Raw genomic sequence first — 22,304 nt, 5'->3', positions numbered from 1 at the left:
ATTTTAGCTGTCCTACCATTTCATCTGCCGGCAACGCAATATGTATCTGAAAGATAGAGAATTTAATCTAATCACAATACTATTATCACATCTTAAAATAGAAAACAGTAATGCTTTAATATCGTCAAACTTCCAGGCAGCGTTTCAATTCCTTGAGTAGTTTATATTTTTTAAGTTTGTTTAAATTGGAATCCAGATAAAGTCCACATATTGTCATTGGTCGATATGTCTCTTGGGCCTTTCGTAATCATGTAGGATTACCCTCCTTCTTCTTCATTCTTTCAATATTTTTGGATAGCCATCTCACCTCCAAAGTAGGATCTCTCCCCACCTAGAGTTTGTTGATTGTACCCCTGGAGTTATTTAACACAGACCTCTATCCTTTCTTTTTCCTGTACTGGTATTATGCCTAGAAACTTGGTGAGATCCAAGTTCAGTATTTTTCCACAAAAATATTTAATTGGTTGGTTTTGTGAACTACTGTAAGGGATACATAATATCTGCTCGTCTCTCTTTTGGTGACATTAGCAGCTACTGATGATAGTCTGTGTCATTTATTTTATAGATGGTGATAGTCCAATCCTCTTAATGCTCCATAATTTATGACCTGGAGTATGTTTTAAATAAGAACCTTCTCCAAATAAGAACCTTCCCCTTACCAGTTACACATTGCCTCAAAGTACAGCTGATAAAGCAAAGGCAGGAAAAATGCTTAGTTCCTGCCCTATAAATTTGTCCCCTCTAAAATTGCCCAATAACTTTGTTCCTGAGCATTATTTAGAGATGATCAATCAGGTTTTGTTTTTTAAATGTCATAACGAACTTATGCTTAACATACTTCCTGTGTTTCAATCTACTGCAATTGTTATTCTTGTCAAGCTCAACTTGTTACATCTTTGACAAAGAGGAACCTATTCACGTTGGCTTGGAAATACATGTATATCATGAGTTCACAGTGACACTTCCATTTCGCAGGCAGGACATAGGCTTCTGACTTAACGTCGTCAGTCTTACATCTGTACCCCCTTTTGCCTTTCCCCCAAACTCCAGTTCTCAGTGACACCAACACAGTGACTCATTTGCTTCATCCTATAATTCATATACCATAGTCTAATAATAATAACACAAACACTACTGCCTATGATATGGTCATTGTAAACAGTTTTAAGATTCTTTTTGAGCTCCTTTTATCCTTGGAGTATTTCTCTCTATGAATGTATCATCAAATTATGTGTTAAAAAAATTTAGAATACTTCCTCTCATGCAGTTATGCATGTGAGTTAGTTTGCTTATTATTTGTTTTTGTTTTTACAGAGTTTTTAAAACATATTTAGTTTTGTAAATAAGTAAAATATTTCCATGATTCAGAAGTCAGGTTCCTAAAACAAGGTATAATATTAAAAGTTTAAATTCTATTCCTATTCCTTTACCTTATTCCTGCCCTTCCTTATCTCATCGGTAATGATTTCTTATGGTTTTTTACTTTTTTATTTTTTATACTTCAATTTTTTGATAAATATCTATTAAAAATATTAAGTAAATTTAATTAATTAATATTTATTAAATATACATAGAGAGGGAGAGGTATAGATCTCTCCCTTCCTTAGATCAGTGGTGACACACTAAACACGCTTTTCTCCACCACCACCTTGTAGACGGTCCATCACAATATAGAGAAATATTCTACATTTCTTTTCATGGCTGTGTATAACAGCTTATCCGCCCAACAAAATGAACACTTGGGTAGTTTTCAGCTTTTGCTATTACAAATTCTGCCAAATGAACAATCTGGTTCCTCTGTCTCTTCCTATTTTTGCCACCCACTTAGGCTTTCGTGTAAGACAAACTAGCTGTATTTTTATGCCCTTGAATTCAGGGCATCCAACCACGTGTTTAATAGTGCGACACATTGTTCATTCCAACAGTTAAAGACTTTGAAATAATGACATCCCCGAAGCTGTGACAAATATGTGAGATCCTTTAGAAACGAAGCTGTCCGCTTTCCAATGCAAAGGGAAGCGAGGACGAGAGGGAACGGATGTGTTTTGAGGACCTGCCGTGAGCCATGTGCTTTATGTATAACTTCCTAAATAATTCCTCTTCCAATCTTACGCGGTCTTTGGTGTACAGAGGAGACCGAGATGAGGTCACTAGTCCAGGTTATGGTGTTGAAGTGGGACCAGGACTTTAAATCCACACAACTAAATCCACAATTTTCCCATTACTGCTTCATCCATTTCGTCCTAATCTCCTCATGATTCAGAGCTCAGACTCTGGGATGGGACCATGGAGTTAAGCCCGAATCCTGGCTTCTCCACTAAATGAGTGTGTGACTTTGCTTAATTTACTTAACCACATTTGCTTTCATTTTCTCATAAGTGCAATAAGGATCAATAATAACACTTTCCCATTAGAGTCGTGTAGAACGAAAGGAGTGATAATAACACTTTCCCATTAGAGTCGTGTAGAACGAAGGGAGTGAATATATGTGTATATATGTATATATACATACATATATATTGCTTAGCATAATGCCCGTATATGTATATATACACACACACACATATATATATTGCTTAGCATAATGCCCAGCACATAGTAAGTGCCATCTCAGTGTCAGCTGGCTTTTATTATTGTAACTTCTTTGTCCCATCACCAAATATTGATTGAACACCTGCCCTGTCCCAGGCATGTTGCTGCACAGTAAGTATGTAATGTTTAAGGTGAAAGGACCCCTTACCTCATAGCATCTACAATCTAGCAGCAGACACAGGCGTTATCAGATAAGCACATACACAATGATAAAAATAACAGGTGCCGTAATGCTAGGAAGGGGAGCTGCACAGCCCTGTGAAACCCGAACATCCTCTAACCTCTTGGCATCAGGCAAAATGCCTCCCAGAATGCTCCGATGAGGCTCTGTGTCATTTGTGGAGCGTCGCGCTTGCGTGCCAGAAACCAGTACCCTGGGAGTCCACCTGTTTCTTCTCTCTCTCTCACCTGCACTGCAGCTGGAGTACACGGCCCGCCTGGACTTCCTCTGGCGAGTTCAGGCCAAGGAGGAGATCAACGAGATGAAGGAGCTGAGGGAGCACAATGAGAACATGCTGCGCAACATCCTGCCCAGCCACGTGGCCCGCCACTTCCTGGAGAAGGACCGAGACAATGAGGTACGCCCAGGCACGTCCGGCCAGCACGTGGGGTGGCCGTGGGTGGGGTGCACTTGGACACCCGGATCCCAGGCTCTGGGAGAAGTCCGCTGTCCTCCTGCGCCCACATGAGAACGGAGACCATGCCTGCCACGTGGCGCCAGGCCATGCCAGCTGCCTAGTATCGTGAGTGTACACACACAGCCTCCCCGGCCTCAGGTCCCTCGTCTGTGAGATGGATGTCATCAGATCTCCTTTACGAGGCTGAACTGGAATTTTAAAGTTTTAAATATGTGTGTGCACGTATTTTAAAAATTATATATGTATATATGCAACAATTCCACTTCCGGGTATGTGCTCAAGAAAATTTAAAGCAGAGTCTCACAGAGATATACGTACACCCATATTAACAGCAGCATTAGTCACAATAGCCGGGAGATGGAAGCAACCCAGTGTCCACCGGCCGATGAATGGATAAACGAGTGTGGCATATGCAAATGGCGGGCTGTTAGCCTTAAAAAGGGAGGAAATTCTGACACATGCTTCAACATGGATGAACCTTAAAGACATGCTAAGTGAAAAAAGCCAGTCACAAAAGGACAAATACTGTGCGACTCCACTTACCCGAGCTTCTAAAGAAGTCAAATTCGTAGAGACAAAAAGGAGAATGGTGGGTGCCAGGGGCTGGGCGAGAGGGGGAACGGGCGTGACTGTCTCACGAGTACAGGTTCGGGTTTGCAAGGTGAGGGGTTGTGGGGATGGACAGCAGAGACGGCTGCACAGCGGTGTCAATGAGCTTAGTAGCGCCAAAATGTGCACTTAAAAGTCCTAGATGGTGAATTACATGTTATGTGTATTTTACCACCATTTTAAAAATAATGAATACATACACGTATGTATATATGTATGCATAGATATATATATATATAGCTTCTTAGCACATTGCCTACCATGTAGTAGGTGCTCAAAAATGCTCTTTGACTTAAAACCGTTTCTCTTATATTCGGCCCGAAGGGCCACTCAGTGAAGTCCAGCTGCCAGGGTCGTTTCCTCACTCTACGGCCCTTGCTTGGCAGTGAGCACCTCGAAGAGACCCAAGTGACTTGGCATCCGTTACGTCTCAGGCGTTGTCGGGGGCACGGCAGAGAATACGAAGACAGTCACGTGCCTAGAAAGCTTCACGATCAGATGCGGGTAGAGATCGAGGGGTTCTGATCAATGTAGGAATGTGATGCTTTTTCTAACTTTACAAATGAACTCAGTGAGATTCAGAGAGATTCAGTAATTCATCCGAGGTCACAAAGTTACTAGTCAGAGGCACAGAGTGACTCGTCAGGGACCCCCGTGGTGGCAGCCCTGAGTGCAGAGAAGCCTGGATGAAGGGTCCAGACATGGAAGGCAGGGCCTAGAGCAGCATCGCGCCCTCGGCTGTGGGCATTGCCTGGTCGTTGGACTGAATTAATTGCCAGAAGAGGGGATCCCATCGCTCCTCAGGAGTCTGTAGTGTCCAGTGGCCCCCGTCATACTGGGAACAGCTGTGGACAGCTGACGGGTTGCCAGAAGTACCTGGAGGGCCCATGGACTCAATGTGCCAGGTGAGAAGTGAGCCACCGATGGAAGCGTGTTGGACGCCCGCCCGGCGATGCTCTGCGACCCTCCGGACTCGGTGCCGACAGAGCCGAAGTCATGCTTGGAACCGCCGGCTGATTCCGGTGGCAGTGGACCCGCCATGCGGAGGAAGGAGAAGGCGCTTCCATTGCAGCGAGTGTCCCCCTGAGCCAGTCGCTCGGCACGCACTTGCTTATTTAATTCTCATAGTGATCCGGAAAGGCTGGTGTTTTACTCCACTTCACAGATGAGATAGAGAATCTCGGAGAACATAGATCAATTCTTCCATAGGAGAGAGGTGGGAAGACCATAGAGAGCTCCCTGGAGAAGTCCTCAGTGGAGCTTTGTCTGATGGACGATGAGATGAGTGTGTGCTCAGTGATCCTCGGTGAAATATTAACTGAGTACCTGCCATGCGCCAGGCACTGGACAGGCAAGGTGAGGAGCAGCATTGCAAGCCGAGGGCCCAGGTGTGCTGAGGCGCACGGACACGGTGTGAACTGGCAGCAGGTGTGGCTGGGACACAGCAAGAAAGCTGGGGGTGATGGGGGAGACCACCTCACCCTACCAGTGGGCAGACACCATGTGGGGATGTGGAGTCAGCCTCGAAGGGGTGTTCAGCTGTTCACGGCTGGTCTGAGGGCTGACACCCAGCCAAGTGCAAGCTTTAGCCTTTGGCCACAAAAGGACAACTTTGTCTGAGTGAAGCAGAATAAACTTTTCAGGGATCGGAGCCACAAGAAACATTTAGCAAATATTTACAAGGCCCAGGATGTGCAATGGGCGTTATACTGGAATTATATGAGGTCCTGGGACACTCATGGTCAACTAAACAGACAAGGGCTTGCCATCACTCAGCTCGTATTCAAATGGGGGCAAAGAGATGGCAACCGAGCACAGAAAGGCACGAGGGTGCTGCCCATTGTGACTGGCGTTCCGACGGGCAGGCACCGATCAGCGGCCGGTCAGTGGCTGGCGAGGGCAGCTGTGGTCAGGGACGCCACTCAGCGGTGGCTGGTTGGGTGGTTCGCTTATTTGTTTTAGTTGCTGGATCTGATGGCTTTAGGCATGGACTGGGCTCTCCCGTGTACCCATCCGTGTCCTGCCACTGTGTCACCTGCTGGTCCCATAAGGACATTTGGGCTTGTATCCCTTCCCGTAGAGTGGAACCGGGTGAGACCTCTTTCAAGCCCCCGCAGAAAGAGCAATGGAAGCGGGGCCAAGGGGGTGAGCGGTCCGCTGCTCGCATAGTCAGCTCCTGACGAACGCAGGCCCTCGAGGGTCCCTGGACACGGACCCGGGCGCCACCCACCCTCCTTGACAGACGGAGCTCTCCGGAAGCAGGTTCCGGCCTGGTTTCCTCAAGGCTCCCTGAGGCAGGGGCCTCGTTGCAAGAGCTTCTCGACGAAGCCAAGGAAGCTGAGAGGGAACCGGTGTGCGTCAGCCGTGACCGCCCGAAGGGGCGGGTGCCACCCTGGAGCCCTCGGAGGAAAAGCCCAGGGAGAAATGAAAAGAAACCCGCTTTTCGATCCACACACCAGGGATTCGGGACCAGCGGGAGGGGCGGGAGTAGACGGGCTTCATCCTGGAGGGAAGGGAGCCAACCAGAGACGCGGGGACCCCAGGTCATCGGCTCTTCTCTAGGCCAAGCCCCCACTGAGCAAAATAGATGGCAGGTTCAGCCTTAATCACATAAGACATTGTCAATAAAAGGACTTGCCCTTTAAATATGTAAAGGGTTCACACTCAGCGAGGCTCAAACACAGAAAGTTTGTACCTCGCCTAGAGAATTTGCGCATTATGGTGAAACGCCATTTACCGAACACCTTCAGCACGCCAGGTACTGAGACAGGCAATCGATGAGAATGATCTTTCGTTCTATTCTGTCGACCCCACGTTACTGAAGAAACAACGGGCTCAGAGAGGCCCACGACATGCCTCGCTTCATTGAAACAAAGCTGCGGCTCAAACCCAGTCCCTCGGATTTCTTCCATCTGTACCACGTGCCTCTGACCGTGCTCTACCCGTCCGTGCTGGCTCTGGGAACTTGGCCAGACTGGCGTGTGTGTGTGTGTCTGTCTGTCTGTCTGTGCGGCAGGGCTTACGCTGTGTAGGTGTTTGGAAGAATCCGAGATATGTGTGTGTAAAACGAGTGTCTGTGTGGAAGAATTTGGGGTGTGTAGGGGGAGAGAGACAGACTAGTACTATATACGCGGGGATGAGGGGCCGCGGCGGGGCTGCCGGCGCCTGCAGAAACTCCCGATCTCATGCTGCTGCTGTAAGAGACAGTTTAGCGTTGCCTCCCGCTGCAGATCTGAACCATGATACCAACCCCGGAAAGTCTGATGGGGGGACATCTGTGAGTTTGGGTCCCAGCTTTCATGGGGCCGCAGCGGTGCTCACAGCTGTGAGCAATAAGGACGTAAGAATAATTATCCCCATTTCATAGATGAAGAAACCGAGGCTCAGCGAAGTAAAGGAACTTGCCCAAAGTCACAAAGCTAGTGAGTAGTGAGCTCAAGACGCACTCAGGTGCGCGTAACTTCCAAACCAAACGTGCTGTTTCTCCTCCACTTTGCCGCTAGGGCGTGAGTGGGAGAGAAGGGAGTGAAGTGACACGTGGTGACTCAAGCCATCCAAACACAGGATGGTGGACAGAGCCTCGCCCCTGGAACATCCTGTCCACATCTGTGCCGGCTGTGTCCCCCACGCAAAGGTTCTGGCAGCTTCTGCTGTTCTGCTGGGCTTCCGGCTTAGAATAGCGCTCAGCACCCCAGGGCAGAAACTGTCGCAGATGAGGCCAGGTGGGCTGGGCCATCAGTGTCAGACAGGCTAGCACTGAGTCCCGGGAAACCTGCTCTCTCGTGGCGGTGGCTTCCTTGGGAGCCGCTACACAAACTCTAACAAGGACAGCTGTCTCAGGGGCTGGCCAGTGTGTGTGACACAAATCCCATCTCTGCCGTGAACCAGCTGCGTGACCGAGGGCGGCGTTCCCGACCTCTCTGAGCCCACTTCTCTGAGCCCAGTTAATGGGGAAATAGCACGGTCCTCAGGGAGCTGATGTGGAATTGTCGGGTAGGAGGAACACACGAAGGGCCAGCGCACCTGGAGCCAGGCGAGTTCTGCGGAGAGAGGCGTGTGGCGCCCTCAAGGGGCGAATGCCCTGAGCTCGGTCCTGGCCCCTCTCACTCCCTCTGCAACTACGGGCAAGTGATAAACCTCTCTGGGCCTCATTTCTCTCGAAGTAGCCATGCTTCCCAGTGGTACCTGACGGTTAGAACGTTTGCATGGGACGTTATGCATAAAGCGCTTACATGGTGCTTGGCACGTTCTGAGCACAGGTTGTCAGCTGGTGTCACTTTGGATAAAGGAGAGCCGTCGCTACTTGTCCTACTTCCCGATCACCACCCCACCGTGTCTGTCCAGCAGGTGTTTATCTAGAGCCAGCCACGTGTCAGATATGGCTCTAGATCCTGGGGTTCAAACGGTGAACAGAGAAGACGAAGCCCTTGCCGATGTGAAGCGTGTTTTCATGGGAAGACGGACATTAAAGTGAATAACTATATAACTTAGCGTCCGGCAGTTATACGCTATGAGACTGGAAGAAGCCAAATAAGGAACTAGAGTATGTGGCATTTACAGTCGGGGGTCGCAGAAGGTTCTCCAAGGAGGTGACATTGGAGCGGAGACCTGAATGTCACAGAAGGACCCTGAAAAGGGCGCAGGTCTCAGACCCTGTTTCTTCCCACAAAGAGGTGGCCTCACGTCATGTAGGACACACAGGACTTGGAACCAGCCAAGCCTGGGCAAGTAAAGGACAGGGGCGTATTCCCCTGAGCAAAGAGGAGGCCAAGGTCTTCACCTTGGCATGAGTGGGGCGCATATGCTCAGAATCCTCTGCAACGCCCAAACTTGCACATCCAACCAGAGGAGGCTGACAATAAGACAATAATAGCTCTCTATATTCATCAATTCCTTTCGAGTTTACAGTGTTTTTGTATTCTTTGAGCCCAAAATAGCAAGAAACAGATGGCGCACTCGAAGGGGTTGATTGGAGCTCGTTGAATGATGAGCTGTCTCTAACGGTGTGGGCAGGTGGCTGGAACTCTTCTGGGTGCCCCCCCAATCCCCTCGTCCCCATCTCCCTGCTTGCTCGCGGGGTGGGGGGATGACTTCCCTGGGCCGCATCAATCACCTCGCGTGCCCTGTGACACCTAGTTGAGAGTCGGCAATGTGGGGTGCTGGGTAGGAGGTCAGAAAAGGGGGAAGGAGGCCGAGGTCCGAATATTTGTTCCTAGGCTGGCTATGTCCTTCCACAGAAATTCACAGCTCCTCTCGCGGCCGCTGCGTGCTGCCTCCACTGCCAACTCAACCCCTTGGGCTCTCCTTAACCCCCTGGGGTGGGGGATGGCAGCTCTACTGCTGCTAGCCCTGGGCTCCTGAGGGATTTCTCAGGGTCCCCTACACTCTGCCCTCAGCTTCCTAATGAAGCCCTTTGCGAATGAACTCTCCTCGAACCGTCTTCATTTGGACGTGCCCACCTCCTTTCTGCTGGGTCTAATTGAAGCATCAGGGATGAAGACGGTTGATAAAGCCTCGTGGGGTCACCAGTCTTGGGAAGCTGTTACCACCCCAGGCCTGAGGGGACAATGAGCAAAGCAGTTTCTGGGACCAGTGAGAGTCATGGCTGCTTGACAGGGGCTGTGCCACCAGTAGAAAACATAGTCACCGTCAACCCTGTGTACAGAGACAAAAGGGCAGCATCGTGCCAAGCACCTCGGGGAAACCCGGGAACGGCAGAGCAGGAGTCAGCGCCCCCTTCGGCAGCCGAGCGACCTGAGGCAGAGAGTTTGCCTCACTTGCCCACAGGCACAGGGCTGGGTCTGCGGGGCCATCTCACGCTCTCTTCCCACATTCCTGCCTTGACATGCTGAAGAAAGAACTTCCTGTGACACGTTCCAGGCTCTGGGGCAGGGCTAAGAGGGGAGTCCCTGCCTCTCTTTCCATCCTCTACCCCGTTCTCCCCACAGGAGTGGCGGGTGTGGTTGGGGACACCAGTCATCGTACCTCAGTCTGTCTTATATCCGCTAAGACCTGTTTGTGTCCAAGATGAGTGAGCTTTCTCCTCCCGTGTGGCAAGCCCCGGTTCCCTCATGGAGATGGACGCCCGCCATGCTCCAGGTTCCCTGCCTGCACGGGGTGGGTAAGTCAAGCAGGCTTGTCATCAGTGTCCGACAGGCCATCACTGAGTCCCGGGAAAGCTGCTTGATCATCATGGCTTTACCAGGTGCTGCTGAAAGGCCACTAGCAAGGACAGCTGTGTCGGGTGCTGGACAGTCCAAGCGCCTCAAATTCCATCTCCACCACTAACTAGCTGTGTGACCTACGGCCGCCTACTCAACCTCTCTGAGCCCATTTTCCTACACGATCCATGGGAAATGACACCAGCCTTCGGAGCTGGTGTGAGAACCGCCTTGGCTAAGGACACACGAAGCACCGATGCACCTGGAGCATGGAGGGATCGGGAGAGAGGCCGGTGCCCTGGACCCAGTTCCTCCTGGCCACTCTCCCCATCAGATGGCATCCGGCAGAGAGGAGGCGGAGTCTCTTCCCACCCCATTCCCAGCTCTCCACTCTCCAGTAGGGTCAAGACCTGAGCTTAGGTCGCATGTCTTCAGGTTTGTGTACTGACCTCCCCGGATGTCAACTCCACTGTCCTTTCAGATGGACGTGCCGGGACTAGTTGCCAATCCAGTGACATTTATTCCTAGATATTACCTCGCTTATCATGGCTGTTATTGTTATGGTGATTGTGGTTATGGTTATTGCCATTATCATTCATTATTGTTGGTAATCATGATTATGGTTATCACAATTATTACTACTACTACTACTACTACTACTACTACTACTACTATTACCACTACTATTACTACCACCACGGAACTACTACTACTACTACTACTATTACTACTACCACTGGAGCATCCTGGGCTCTAGAGCCAGGGGCCTGGATGTGAATTCCAACTCTAACTCTTAACTGTGGGGCTTCAATTTCCCCATGAAGGAAATAGGATCTCGACTGTACCTACCCCACGGGGTCAGCGTGACGCGCGAAATGAGCCGATGCTTGTGCCGTGTTCCGAGTCATCCCTGTTACACGGGAAGCGCTCCGTAGATGGAGCTGATGTCACTGGGATTCTCTTTATCACTTACGCCATTGGAGCACTCCAGGGGCTGGCAGAGGCTGGAACCGAAGCTAGGAAGATTGTGGGAGGTGGGGTTCACCGGAACACCCAAGCAGCCAGACGACGGTGACGAAACCACCGCTGACCAGCCGTAAACGGAAGTGGCAGGGGACCTGGACAACTGTGCCATCACGGAGTGGGTTTCAGAGGGCAGGGGTAGGCTTTTTCCTTTTTTTTTTTTCTGTTTTAAGCAGAAAATAGAAATGCTGGTGTTATGGGCTGAATTGTGTCCCCATAAATCGTATTTTACAATCCCAGTGTAACCGCACTTGGAGCGAGGATCTTGAAAGAGGTCATTAAGCTCAAACGAGGCCAGCAGGGCGGGCCCTTATGCGGTGCAGCTGGTGTCCTTATAAGAAGAAGAAATTAGACACAGACACACACAGAAGAAAACCATGTGGAGATGTGGGGCCTGGGGGGAGAATGGCCACCTACAAGCCGAGGACGGCGGCCTCGGGACAAACCAACCCTGCTGACGCCTCGCTCTCAGGCTTCCAGTCTTCAGAGTTATGAGACGATAAATCGCTGTGGTTTGGCCACCCATTTGTTGTGGCAGCTCGAGGAAATTAGTACAAAAGGCAACAGAGTAAACAGAGACTTTTTCTCTGCAAATCGCAGCTATCCGGAGGACGTGGTCCCGTAAGATCACTTAACGCAGGTTTTCCGACCTGCCAGGCTCGCCCCGTCGTTCACGGCCCAGGGAACGGCCCCACCTTAGAACTAACTGCTCCTGGCCTCACCTGTCCTCCTCCGACCCGAACCAGCTCAGTCCAGCCAGCCGCCAGCGGCCTGTGCTCTTCTGGACCAGGGCTAGTGAAGGCATCGTTCCGGTTCACCCACACTTAAAAGCTCAAGACCGACAGACCGTGAATCAGAGACACCACGTCTCTCAGACCGAGGGCACGAAAAGCAGAGGGGGCGGAGTGGGGAAGGCTCTGGGGGTCTCCTGACCCCACTCTTCTGCGACTACTGTGTGATGATTCAGACGATGACTTAACTTCCCCTCTGTCTCATTTTCCTCATCTGGAAAGTGCGGATAGTCGTCAGACCTGCTTCACCGGATAATTGCAAGGATTAAGTCATCGCATTCACATGTAAGTGCCTCGTAAGCTTTCATGTTTCCTACAAAGGCTAGAGAGTCATTAACTCAACAAACAGTTTTGAGCGTTCACCTTGCACCAGAGCCTGCGTAGGACATGCATTACATTGCAGGCGTCCAAACAACGCTAGCTGGATGACTCGAATGCGCTAAGGTGAACGGCGTGGAGTCTGCCCTCGCCGAGGACGGGCACATTAAGTCGGCAGTGCCGGCAGCAAGGGCTGTAGCGTGGAGTCACTGAGATGCTGCCACAGCTCCGAGCCCAGCCTCCCGACCCCACCTGTGAGACTGGGAGGGTGTGTGGAGGATGTGGTATCTAAGTGAAGGTGGAGACCAGAAAGTTAGGGAGGCTAACTGCAAGGAGGAAGGACATCCCCCGTCAAGGGAAGGACAGGAAGAATAACAGCACGGAAGCATGAAACGGAGAGTGTCATTTGACTTCTTCCAGAAGCTACCTTGAGACAAGGCGAGGACAAGTCATTCCCTCTGAGGTGGTCCCAGGGAACGTGCAAAGGCAGGACAGTGGGAAGAAGGTGTCGTCAGACTAGCTACTTCTGCGGGTGACTGGAGCTTAATCCCCCCGGGGAACTGGAGGAAATGGTGTAGAAAGTGGCCCCCCAAAGTCAGCTGGCCAGAGGGGCGAAGGAGCTGCTCCTGAGAGGACATTAATTGCCTGGAATTTTCGGCCCTGTGCGTACATGGGCAGAGTGTCCTCCAGTGGCCAGACACAAACTCCACGCAGAGAAACCAAGGGCTGACGGCGGGGCCTTGAGGGGCAAGGCCAGCAGGACGCCTGCAGCACCTGCGACAGTGTGCACACACAAGTGCACATGCTTCGGTGTTTCTGGGACACGGGGCCCAACGCAGGGAATTGCAGGCAAGGAGGCTGACGACATAGGTGGACACGGGGGCATGAATATGGGAATATACATCACACCACTGCGTTTGAGCTTCATTCTGAGGGCAGTGGGGGGCCGCTGGGGGTTTTAAGAATCGGAGAGTCATGGTCAATATTATATTCTTAAAATGTCACTCCGGCTACCACGTAGCACGTGCCTTTGGGGGGGACTAGAGCCAGGGACCCCAACGGGAGGCCTCCCATCCCTGGTGAAGTAGGAAAATGGGAAGGGCCTGATAAAAAAACCACAGTGAGAGGTTAGAAAAAAAATGTTTAGGAGACTAAAAGGAACCCAGCAGGACTTGGCAGTTTATTAAATCTGGGCTTGACGGGGAAGGAAGAGACAAGGATGGCTCTGAGCATCTCTAACTTTGCTGACTCGGCAGCGTGGCTGCCGCCAACTGGGTCGGAGAATGGAGGAGCCGGAGCAAGTTCAGGTGAGAGCAGAGGCCTTCAGGTGCAGCCTCTATCATCTGAGGAGTGTGAGGGCACCCCAGCGCCAGACACACAAGTTTGGAGCTCTCGAAGCAGAAGTGACTTGGAGGTGGAGGTTGAGAGACCGTCACACATGAACGCTGGTGAAAGGCTGAGAGCAAGTGGGGTGGCCTTGCCGAGCGGGTGATATTTGAACCGGGCAGTGAGTCAAGGACAGAACCACGGCCATCACATTTAAGGAGAAGATAAGTACAAAAAAAGAAAAGCCTTTGAGGAGGCCGGGTACAAAGAAAACGGATGCCATGCCATTAAAGCATAAAAGATGAAGAGTCGTCATATTGGTCCAAATCACTACACCTGTCTGCACAGCTGTCCGGGAAGGTGCGAACTGATGCGCGTGCAGTGATTTTCCCACTTTGGCGGGCAGTCCGACCTGTGGCAGAGTCGTTTCATCTCAACCTGACGTGCGCATGAGCATTCGGAGAGCGGGAACGGGCGGCGGAGAAAACCCAGATGAGAAGTTTGGACGAAGAGGAAGACGCGGACCGGTTGGTAGCCACAGTGTCTACAGGTCCAGGACACACCGTCTTCTTTTTACAGGCGACACCGAGAGAGGAGAGGATGCTGGAGGAGGAAGAAAGAAGAAAGAAAAGGCTCACGGAGGGGAGAAGTTGCTGAAGAAATTAGAAGGGAGTCAAGAAGTCAGGTAGAGGGGATGCCCTTTGGCAGATGGAAAACACATCTGGAGGGAAGCACAAGGGTGAAAATAAATGTGACGGTGACAGGTGCGTGAGTATCGGCACACTCGGCTTTCTCGACGAGGACACAAGACCATCTACCGAGAGGGGTCGAGCGGAGGGCGAAGTTACGGAGAATGGTGATGGTTTGGGCTGGCCCCTGAGGAGAGCAGAAGAGGCGGCCGAGGACGGAAGAAGGGGCGATCAGAACTCTGGACCCAGCCGAGGCTGGAGACCATGAATTTTGCATGGCCGCGATCCGCACGGTGGTGACGCCGCGGTTACAGAGTCGATGGGATGGCATGGGAGCCCCAGCTGTCTGCCCTGTCCGAGGTTGAGCATCATGGCCCAGCCTCCCCTCTGACGACTGTCCCTGGCTCCCTCTTGTGTCTCTCTGTCCAGGAGCTGTATTCTCAGTCCTACGATGCTGTCGGCGTGATGTTCGCCTCCATCCCGGGGTTCGCAGACTTCTACTCTCAGACCGAGATGAACAACCAAGGAGTGGAGTGCCTGCGCCTTCTGAACGAGATCATTGCCGACTTCGATGAGGTAAGCCGTGGCCTCGGACATCTGCAGTCACAAGGGGCCGTCATCATTGTCACAGTGTTATGTTGTCCTTTGAAGCAATGATTATTGTCTGCATTTGCAGAGCTCCAGGCTGCACTATAGTCACAAGCATGTATTATCTACTCCAGGGATCACAATCATTACATGAGATAAATGCTATGGTTTCTCCCTTGGGGAGATCAAGAACATACGCAGATAGCATTTCTGCTTCCAGCCTCCGTGAGCCTAAAGAGCATGTAACATCGGGGGCAGGGGCAATAGTCACGTTGTGCTTAAATTATATTAATAGACTCGGCAGGAGGGGGCCTTCTCCTTCCCAGCCCCCAACTCGAAGGAAGGTCCCAGTGCCCATCCACGTGTCTCAGGCTGAGGAGGGAGATAAGTGATCGACTGAGAAAAAGCTGAAGAAGAAGCCATGCCACGATGCAGGTGCAGCCCCTGCCTGACCCGCCCCCCGCCAGGCCCCCCCAGACCCCCAGGAGTGTGAGTGGTACCACAGAATTGTTTCCCATTGAGACAGGGGGTCCAGGCTTTGGTATTGGTCAGCCATTGGCTGCGGGCTGGCCTAGTAGAGGTGCATAACCTCCCAGTATCTTGCCCATCAACCCAACCAAGGCAACTCTCCAAAAAGGCACGCGGCCGAGCATTGTCGGCAGCCCACCCGTGGCACGCTGGAGGCTGGCCCCGTACGGCAGGTCTGGGCGGGGCACCCACAGTAACTACTACGTCACCTGGACAGCATCCCTGTCTCGGTCCCCACATTCCAGCCGGCTACGGAGTCCTGTGGATTCCTCCTTCTTAGCAGGTCTCAGATCTGTCGGTTCCTCACCAGCAGAGCTGCTCTTATCTTGCCCTAGGCCACATTGTTTCTCACCTGGACCGCTGAAATCATCTCCTAACTGCTCTCCCTCCTGCATCTCTCCATCAGCAACCGCCAAAAGGAGGATTTGGAAACCCAAAACCTCTCAGTGGCTCTCCCTTGCCAGCTCCTCATACGGTCACCTGAGGCCTTGCACTTACTGTCCCCATACGCTCTTCAGCCTTTCTGCCCACTGCATGCCACCTGACCCACTGTCCAGCACCATCCAGCAGCTCACAAGCCATCAAGCCCACGTGGCTCTTCCATACACTGCTCTTTCTGCCCAGAAATCACACCATCCTCACTATATCCCATCCTTTCCCTCTTGACTCCATGACCAGCAGAAAACCTAATAGTCATTTATTTAAGAGTTAATTCAAATATCATCTCTACTTGCGAAGCCTCTTCTAATCCCCCATCTAGCCAGGTAAACGTCACTCCCTTTTCAATGAAAAACTTATACTCTGAAAATCCTTGCATCACAGAGCCCGAAACCCTTCAGGGTACAGCCTGCCTCCCCAGCTTTGTTCTGGGGCAGACAGACACCCATCAAATTCATCTCCGTAGGTGTTTATCACAAGTCACCATTTTCAATAATTCACATTTAGTTTCGATTTGTTCCTCAGACCAAACCCACGGGGTAGGAATCATCAGCCCTCATTTTATAAATAAGCAAAACTGAGACTCAGAAACACCAGCGGTGCCCAGGCCTTACCACCACCGAGTAGGCTGCCAAGATGTGAACCCAGGTCTGCCATACTGTTCTGGTTTTCAATCATCGTATCTCACTGTTTCTCACTTGAGTGGCATTTCATGGTGCTGGTTTTGTAGTCATAAACTCAACGATGGCCATTTTCATTGTCCTAGGGGTGAGGGTGGGAGCCAAGATAAATGAAATGCAATCGCTTGTCTCCCGTGGCTTCACGGACCAGTCAGAGGCAGGGTGACTCTGAGTTGCCTTCACACAAGGAGTCAGTGGGAGGTGTGCTCATACAGAGGGCCTCGTGATACGGGGCATGAGGGCAACTCTGCAGTAATAGCACCTGTATTCCCATCCTCCACGCCAGGCCGTAAGCTCGTGAAGATAGATGGTGTACCCCTATGTACCCTGGGAAGTCCCCAGGGCCTAGCATTGTCCCGAGAACATAAGAGGCGCCCATAGCAGCTGCCGCATTAATTATGAAACGGGAGACATGAACCAGCTGGCAAATACTACGGTGAAGATGGACTAGCACAGTCCAGAAATACTTCCAGATGAGAAAGTAAAAATAGCTCTTCTAAAAATCATCTGACTAAAGGTTGGGACATCAGGCTCTGTTTTATTTTAAACCCTACAGCACTCCATCTCCCGGAAGCGCTCACCCACACGTTTTTAAATTGTGATAAATGAAATGGGACGAAACATGCACCTTGGCGCCCCAAACTGAAAAAACCCCGTGGTCTTCCAAAATACAGATACGGAGGACAGCGCCCCTGGTGGTCGAGATGGGTGTTTGCAGAGGGCAGTTGGAGAGGCTGAAGAGCCGTCAGGAGGCTGTCATCTTTAGAACCCCCTGTTGGAGGAGAAGGAGGAGGAGGGGGAGGAGAAGGAGAAGATGAAGGAGAAGAGAGAGGGCAGAGGAAGGGGAAGAGGGAGGAGAATGTTGTCGACAAGGAGACAGCAGCCCCCGGCTTGCCAAGCCCAGGCACCGTCAGCTGTCCTCGGGTGGCCCGGACGGGCCCTCTGTCTCTGGATTCCGCCCTGGCCAGGCTCTGTGAGCCAGAAGCCCTGGTGCTCACATCGATAGCGATGCTGCTCTCCTTGCTGACACAGTTACCACTGGAACCCGAGAGCACGCGAAATTCCGTCGTGGCTCGGAGGAAACCGGATCGTTACGCAGAGCTCACGTTTTCAGGCTGGCTTTGCTATACTTGCTGTCAGACCGTCGTCCCACAGCCCCTGCCCCAGAGAAGGCAGAAGAGTTCTCTCACCGCTCCCTGCAGACTGCTGAATGAATAAAGGGGCCGATCGGGAGCCCATCGTGCCCCAGATGCTTTCAGCTGGATGGGAGATAAATTTGCTGCACGGATATTAAATGAAATAACCAAGACTCTTGCTGCCTCCTGATCGGCTTTGCCTGGGCCTGAAATTGGCCCTCGGCCAAGCAGTTCTGCCAGGAGGGAGGAGGGAAGAGCCCCTCCCTACAGGAAGCTGGGGAAATGGAGCTGCAACGAGGCGGAGGGAGGGAGGTGGGCACCCGGAGGCTCGCCAAGATCTCTGAGCTAAAATATTAACAGCCAAAGGGCCGCTCAGAAACCAGCCTGGCTGGAGGTGTCAGACGTGATCCCAGGCTGGGGCGTGCCCTGCCCTGGGCGCAGGTGCAGACTCTCGGCCAGGACAGAGCAGTGGCTTCCCTTTAGCTCAAGAAACCAGAGTCGTGGACAAAGGCTGCCTCGGCTGTGAATCAAGGTGCACACACGCACAACAAATCGCAGAAGCACCTGCCACATTTTTCCTGTTTCCCAGAAGAGTTTCTCTCAGGCTGGAATTTTCCGAGTTTTCTTAGCTCCTGCTTAGTGTTGAGAGGGTGTGTGGAGCAATATCGTCTATGGACCTCCGCATCTTCTCCGTCTGGTCCATCTGTCTGCTCGCCCCCTCTCCCCAAGGCGTGAGCCCCTAAGGATAGTACAGTCTTAAAGGGAGGCAAAGAGTTGGAGAACTAGAAGTTGCATCCAAACACCTGCCAACAAAGGGAGATAAGATGCCGGAATTCAGACCCGGGAGCAGGAGGTTTGAGTTTTGAACTTGGCTCCTGCGCACAGGGCCAGCTTCACAGGGGTGTGACCTGTGCCGTGAAGGTCGTGGGACAGAGACAGGATCTGGATGTTTTTGAAGGTGGAGCTAAGGAGCTTCTGACAGATTAGATGTGGGTTGTGAAGTTTTTATCCAGAACAACGGGAAAAATGGAGCCCCGTTAATGAAGACAGTGGGTGGGCGGAAGGACCGGGCGCAGGTGTGCGAATGGCACCTGGAGACGCCTGCTGGACCCGTGAAGAGGATGTCACTTTGCGCCAGTGCGTCCGAGTCCGAAGGTCAAGGAAGACACGCACGTGAGAGTCTTCACCACAGAGATTGTGTTGAAAGCCACGAGATACGGTGAGATCTCAAGGGAGAGAGTTCAGCTGGACCCTGACAGCATCTGGCCTGGGTGACTCACCTGGGGACACCTCTCTCCCCACTGGACGTCTGCCCTGGTGGCTTTATTTCTGCTCCCCTGGCTCCTCTCCACCATCTCCTTCGCTGATTTCCTCTTGCCTTATCTAACAGCGTAGGTGGCCCCAGGGGTGGGACGGTCAGCAAGACGCCATTGGAGTGGCATTTCAGGCAAGAAGGAGGTGAGGAATGAGCCATATAGTCTCCCCCTGAGGGAAGGCGACCCCATGCGGGGGAACGGCACGTGCCAAGGTCCTGAGGCAGGAGCAGGCCTGGCTCATTAGGGTCAGCAAGGAGGTCAGTGCAGCTGAAGCAGAGTGAGTGAAGGGGACAGAGCGTGGCAGGACGGCAGGTCGCAGTGACGACTCTGGCCTTGACTCTGGTGGGGCGGGAAGCCGCAGGAGGGTTTTGCACAGAGCCGGGACGTGGCTCGACTGACGTTTAAATGGGGTCCCTCTGGCTGCCACACTGGGCACATGCTATAGGGCAGGGGCAGCTAGGGGGCTGCAGTATAGTGACCGGGTATAAGCTGGCGGTGGCTGAGACCAGATTCCAAATACCTGTGTAAAGCAAAGCCAAAAAAGATTTGGGGCACATTTATGATTTCTTCTGTTAACTGGCAAGGCACCTGTGTTTATTTCAAGGATTCATAGAAACAGACCCAGGTTACGCCCATCTTGGTGCCCGGCACTCAGCCGGTGCTCGGTAAATACACGTCGACTCTCCGCATGCTTGATTTTCAGCGAGAACGGTAGCTACCTCCGGGATGCGGACCCGCTCAGAGGTCATCGTCGCGGTGAGCCGGGGCCTGCTTTCTGGAGCCCCGGGCTGCTGGAGGGACACTCAGGACTAACGCCATTGCCTGGATTTCTTTCAGCTGCTCGGCGAAGACCGGTTTCAAGACATTGAGAAGATCAAGACCATCGGCAGCACCTACATGGCCGTGTCAGGCCTGTCACCTGAAAAACAGGTAAAGGAAGGAACTCTTTGAACTCAGCCTAGGGCTGGGGCCCCCCTATGGGCACATCGCTGAAGGCAGTGAGGCCACCGGATGTCCTGTCTGTGGGATGTGTCTGCCTCCTGGGGCGAGCAGTGTCTGCTGGAGGAAGCGATGCTTCTCCGTGACCGAGGCACTACTGGGCCCCGTGCCGAACCTCACTGTTCACCAGACGAACAAAACCAGGGCCCAGAAGTCCCCCGATCGCGGTTTAGTTGTGGGTGTTACGAGACCCCGAATAAGCCATTTTCTTATTCTCCCTTTGTTTTCTCCCCTGCAAGTCACAGGCAATAATCATAACGGCTCCTGCTCTTTTGAGCACCGAGCGTGTGCCAGGCACTGATGTTAAGTGGGGTCACCATCATCTACCTTCCGGGGTTGGTGGGTGAGTCCGCTGAGCTGATGCTGTGCTCCGCACACTAAGCCTTGCACCTAGTAGGTCCTCAATCGGTGTTACGTGAATATGCGTCTGAGTTACCGGGGGGAAGGAATCCTCATGCTTTTTCTCATCCTGCCTTTGTTTCCTTTCCAACTAAAAAAACCTAGAACTGTCATAGGATGAACTACCTGGCAGGAACCCCACACTAGTACTTGGGTATGTGCGCCTGGCACTCTGTAGCAGGGGGCCACAGGGGACGGCCTGCGGCCAACTCTAGCCAACACCCGTTTACATAAATCAAATTATAGTGGAAACAGCCACACCCACTCATTCCTACTTCGTCTGCGGTCCTGTCAGAGCTGTAATAACTGTGCTCACTAGTGGTGACAAAAGCCACGGGTCCCACGAAGCCGGCAATAGTCGCAGTCTGGCCCTTTACTGGAGCTCTTTGCCAGGCTCTGCCCCACAGGGCACTGAGTTCTGTCACACACAGCCTCGTTCAGTCCCCCCGAGGCTGGCAGGGCGGCATGCTCGTCCCCATTTTACAGGCAACGGGTGAGGAAGCCGAGGTTTGGAGGGGCGGAGGCTGCTCCACGCTGCGCCCAGGCGTTTTGTGAGCAAATGTATGTGTGAGACCTTCCTTAGACACTGTGAGCACACGCGCACGCACACGCACACACGCACACACACACACACACACACACGCACACACACACACCCGTGAGCACACTCAGGAATTCAGGACGTACACACACACACACACACACACACACTCAGGAATTCAGGACACATCGACCCGCATAGACGAGGGCAGGTGTGGAGAAAGGGCTTTGACAAGCCACCCGCATCTACTCTCCGAAGAAACGTCCCGTTGCCTGTGTGCCTGACACTGGTGACTCGGGCATGCGTGGGCTCACACACCTGGTCAGTTCCTTCTGAGGGAAGTGTGGGTGGGGTCTGGACATAGAGCAGGCCCCCCCTCCTCCCACCAAGCGAGTGTTGGCAGCAGCCACAGCGAATGACTTCCCCTCTCCCACCTGCCGCAGCGATGTGAAGATAAGTGGGGACACCTGTGTGCCCTGGCCGACTTCTCTCTCGCTCTGACCGAGAGCATCCAAGAGATCAACAGGCATTCGTTCAACAACTTCGAACTCCGGATCGGTGAGTGGCAGCTGGCAGGGTGGCGGCGGGTGTGGGGGGGGAGTCCCCTCGGAGCTGGCTGGCCTCGCACCCTCAGCCCTCCCGAGCCCAGGGCACCAAACCAGGGAAGCGTTCTCCTACAAAATGCAGCTGGCTTCCACAGACCTTGCCAGGGACAGGGCCAGGGCCAGGGCCAGCTCAGGCCTCTCTGGCTTCCTCTCACTCAAGATGCAGGAAGTCAGGGAAGGACACTGGCCGTGTGCAGAAGTACAAAGCAAACACTAGACCACAGCCACCTGTCTCCACCTGCTTGTCCAGTGTCCCACCACGCAAGGCCCCGCTTAGGGAGGGAGCTGACTCCTCGTCATTTCATTCTGACTTCTGTGTCACCCAAGGCTGGCAGTCAGCGTGTTGCTCTCCCGTCCTCCTGGACGATGCTGTAAGGCGAAAGCAGGATTCTGCTCCTGAGGATGTCAGATAGTGCCCAGCCGCCCAGCCACCCAGCCCGCCAGCCACCCAGCCACCCAGCTCACCCTTCCTCTGAAGTTAGAGACACCTTGTGCAAGGTGACAACACAATGAGTCATATCAACGTGGATAGTTTCCTGTAGGATTTGCTCGACTTGCCAATTCCTTCGGCATCTCTGCTGAGCCTCGAGGCCCTCCTAGCACAGTCTGGAGGCCCCTGCTCCAGACTGCATCCTCGGGTCCTAGGCAGGTGCAGCTAGGCCCAGAGAAGCGGAGTAACTAGCCCAAGATCACACAGCCAAAAGGCCACCCCGGCAGCAGCTCCAGGGTTTCCTGACTGAGACCGGTGACATTCTGGCCGCCAGGGGACAATCTAAAGCAACTTTTGCTGCAGTCCTCAGAGTTTAAATATCCTCTGGCCAGTGTGCCACTTTATTTAATTTGGTTCTCCCTTAGCATCTTTAGAGAGGAAAAAATAAAAGGCCGAGAAATACCAAAATCTGACTTGTCAGATCTAAGGAACACCAC

General features: G+C 52.4%; 1 protein-coding gene across 2 annotated transcripts in view; it reads left to right on the top strand.

The window, feature by feature from the left end:
• Positions 1 to 22,304, top strand: part of ADCY8 (adenylate cyclase 8) — a 159,260-nt gene that overhangs the window by 134,343 nt on the left and 2,613 nt on the right. For both annotated transcript variants that reach the window (XM_006912922.1, XM_006912923.1), the window contains 4 exons: positions 3,012 to 3,170; positions 14,577 to 14,723; positions 19,671 to 19,763; positions 21,216 to 21,330. In XM_006912922.1, coding sequence (XP_006912984.1) covers positions 3,012 to 3,170; positions 14,577 to 14,723; positions 19,671 to 19,763; positions 21,216 to 21,330 — 514 coding nt within the window. The remainder of the gene's footprint in view (positions 1 to 3,011; positions 3,171 to 14,576; positions 14,724 to 19,670; positions 19,764 to 21,215; positions 21,331 to 22,304) is intronic.

The sequence above is a fragment of the Pteropus alecto genome, unplaced genomic scaffold (genome assembly GCF_000325575.1).
Source record: "Pteropus alecto unplaced genomic scaffold, ASM32557v1 scaffold105, whole genome shotgun sequence".
Lineage (NCBI taxonomy): Eukaryota > Metazoa > Chordata > Mammalia > Chiroptera > Pteropodidae > Pteropus > Pteropus alecto.
Note: the sequence above shows the minus strand (reverse complement) of the source record. Positions and strands in the feature narration are given on the sequence as shown.